The sequence below is a fragment of the Eufriesea mexicana genome, unplaced genomic scaffold (assembly GCF_001483705.2).
Source record: "Eufriesea mexicana isolate 0111107269 unplaced genomic scaffold, ASM148370v2 scaffold6328, whole genome shotgun sequence".
Taxonomy (NCBI): domain Eukaryota; kingdom Metazoa; phylum Arthropoda; class Insecta; order Hymenoptera; family Apidae; genus Eufriesea; species Eufriesea mexicana.
The window spans coordinates 234,764-237,601 of record NW_016914200.1 but is presented as its reverse complement, the minus strand read 5'-3'; the positions used below and the strand labels follow the sequence as shown (position 1 = coordinate 237,601).

The following is a 2,838-nucleotide window of genomic DNA, read 5'->3' as shown; positions in this document are numbered from 1 at the left end:
CGCCGTTACGAAATCATAGACGCCATAAAACAAAAATTAATAACTAACAATTTAGAGTTAAATTCTTTACGAATATTATATAAGAATGTAGCCTGAAGTTCCAGCTTTGCAATGAAATTATAAAAGTTCATAAATTAATTACAGAAATTGAGTAATTAATAATTTTTCACTGCCGGAGCCATTCTATTCTTTTCTATCCCCTCTCTGTCCTCGTCTACCACGTGACCAGCTCGTCGACGACCTCCTTGCCTATTCTATATTCCTATCACTTTTCCGAGCAAATGATCCAAAACTATAGATGGCGCTGATCGCCGGCGGTAAAACTTTGATTCGAACTAGATACTAGAAATCAATTCGGCGGTAGAAAATTAATAAATTTCCAAGTTTTTACAATTAATTCATAAACATTTATGGTTGCACAGCAAAGTTGGAATTATGGGCAACATTCTTATAGGATGTTTAATTTAATAATTAATACTTACATGAACGATAGATTTTGTATTCCCTGTAGTAAATAAGATTGCTATAGAAAAGTATTTTTCTTACATAATATTCTTATTATTTCGTAATAAATATATACTAGCATAAGAAAGCATAAAAAATAAATTTTTTTATTAAGAAATTTTATTTATAATTTTGTATTTACAACGTTTTCATAGGCGAAAAATGAATACACAATAAAAAATATATTAAAAAAACTACGGACGGGATTCGAACCCCGGTTATTCATTTTAACACTTCTCGATCGTTGCCGTTACGCTACAAATTGAGTTAAAATATATTGGAAATAAATTTATAATTGTGGAGTAATAATAATTTAATCATAAATATTTTAAAAACTATTGAGTAGTTGCCGCTATGATATATTTTATTAAACTGCATGACGATATCTACAAACCTGCAAAGTTTCAACTAAGACGGTAATCCTATGGACTTACACTCTCCTTGTTAATATCACAAACGAAGTATAAGACTTTGGCTGTGTAATATTACGCTTGCGTCGTAAGCGCATTTAAAGTTATTATAGTTAGCAACAGGTAGCGCTCCATACATAGTAAGCTACATGAGTTTGCCGCCAAAAATTAGTCTTACCGTCGCATCATATGTGATTGCTGTATTGTTAAGGAAGTGTTAGGATTATTTCACTAAATATAATTTAATATAAAAAATTAAACACTGAATAATGGATCCGAGTGAAGTGGAGTTTCTTGGTGAAAAAGAATTAGTTAGCATTGTGCCGAATTTTAGTTTTGACATGATTCATTTGATATCAGGTTCAGTGGGCCCCTTTCGAGCTGGTTTACCTGTCAAAGTTCCGATTTGGTTGGCAGTGAATTTGAAACAACAACAAAAATGTAGAATTATTAATCAAGAATGGATGGATGTTGAGAGTTTAAACGATGCGAAAGAGGAAGAAAAATTGTCAAAGTAAGTAAAAATATTTTTTCTTTGATTTATTTAATAAAATATTTCTACCTAATACAGGAAGAGCTTATTTTAGATTATTTACAAAAATGCCTAGTAATCATTATATGGATGAAGCACAGCTATTACTAAGTGTTGCAAGCGATGATATTACAGATGCTGACACAATAAGGACAGCAGTCAAGGTAATATAAAATATACATATCTATATATTTTTTTAATACTAATATATGAATTAATTTTTAGGATATATGGGACATAAGAATGTCAAAGCTTCGTACATCAATAGATGCATTCCTCAAAAGTGAAGGTTTACATGCAAAATTAGATCATTTAACTGCCATGGAAATTAATAGTGTGCGCCCATTACTACCACATGCTTTAGATCAAATGTTAAGGATTCAAACTGTATGTATATTATATTAAATAATTGTTTTATTGCAGAAATTTTTTTCTAATGCAATGAATAAATTCTGTTTCTTTAGGCTGGCAGAATAGCACAAAATAAACCTTTAGAAAAAACTCAATAAATAGTAAATATACTTTTATTTTTATGTACTATTATAATTTTATTTTAAATTGTAAATATACATGTATATATTTATGAAATATTTGTCATGTATTTTGGTTGATCTCATGTGAAAACATAAATGGACTGGGCAATAAAACATGTTTATATGTAATATACGAATGTGATATAATAGTTTTATTTCTTATTCTTAAATCATTACATACAGTCACTAGCATCTCAATCACAATTTCTCATTATCACTAACGTGTAGTACACTCGTATTTACATCGGTAAATCTGTCGCTTGGACTAATTAATATGTAACTCGCACGGCGTGGTTTCTTTTTTTTTCACAATATTTACATCCCTTAAGCTTATAATACACAGTCCTTTAATAATCTTTGATTTGAATTCTTAAGGTAGATCTCGTTTTAACAAACTTAACGTTGATTGGTTAAACGAATCGACTGAAAAAATTAATCTGCTTTAGTTTCAGTCAGAGTTTCAATACGTTAAGTCTGTAAATCGAAACGTTCATTGTAGAGAACGTAGAAACGAATGTTACAAAATAAAGGATGAAAATAATTGGGAACTGCAACAAGGGTGTTTAATACTATGAATGAAAAATAAAATAATTTTTAGTTTCGATATAAACAGTTCCCATTTCATTAATATATATGTTCCTTCAAATAACTATGGAATCACTTATTCAAACAATCTTTCTAAATTTTTGAAATTATATGAATAGACAGTCAGTGTAATTATTAATACAACAAAGAGATAGAACATTTTTAGTAATTCAAATGCAAGTAGTTCTCCCTATTCAGACCATCCAAATATTTTGTATACCAGTCATTTTCTTGTTTGTAAATCGCTATTGTTTCCTAAAGGTTTCATGGGTAT

General features: G+C 29.2%; 1 protein-coding gene across 1 annotated transcript; it reads left to right on the top strand.

Annotated features, from left to right (window-relative positions):
* The first annotated feature begins 1,183 nt into the window (after nucleotides 1-1,183).
* Nucleotides 1,184-1,955, top strand: Psf2 (DNA replication complex GINS protein PSF2-like protein). The gene is made up of 4 exons (XM_017906879.1): nucleotides 1,184-1,428; nucleotides 1,502-1,610; nucleotides 1,672-1,833; nucleotides 1,911-1,955. The coding sequence occupies exons 1-4, from the start codon at nucleotides 1,184-1,186 to the stop codon at nucleotides 1,953-1,955; spliced, it is 561 nt and encodes a 186-aa protein (XP_017762368.1).
* The last annotated feature ends 883 nt before the right edge of the window (nucleotides 1,956-2,838 follow it).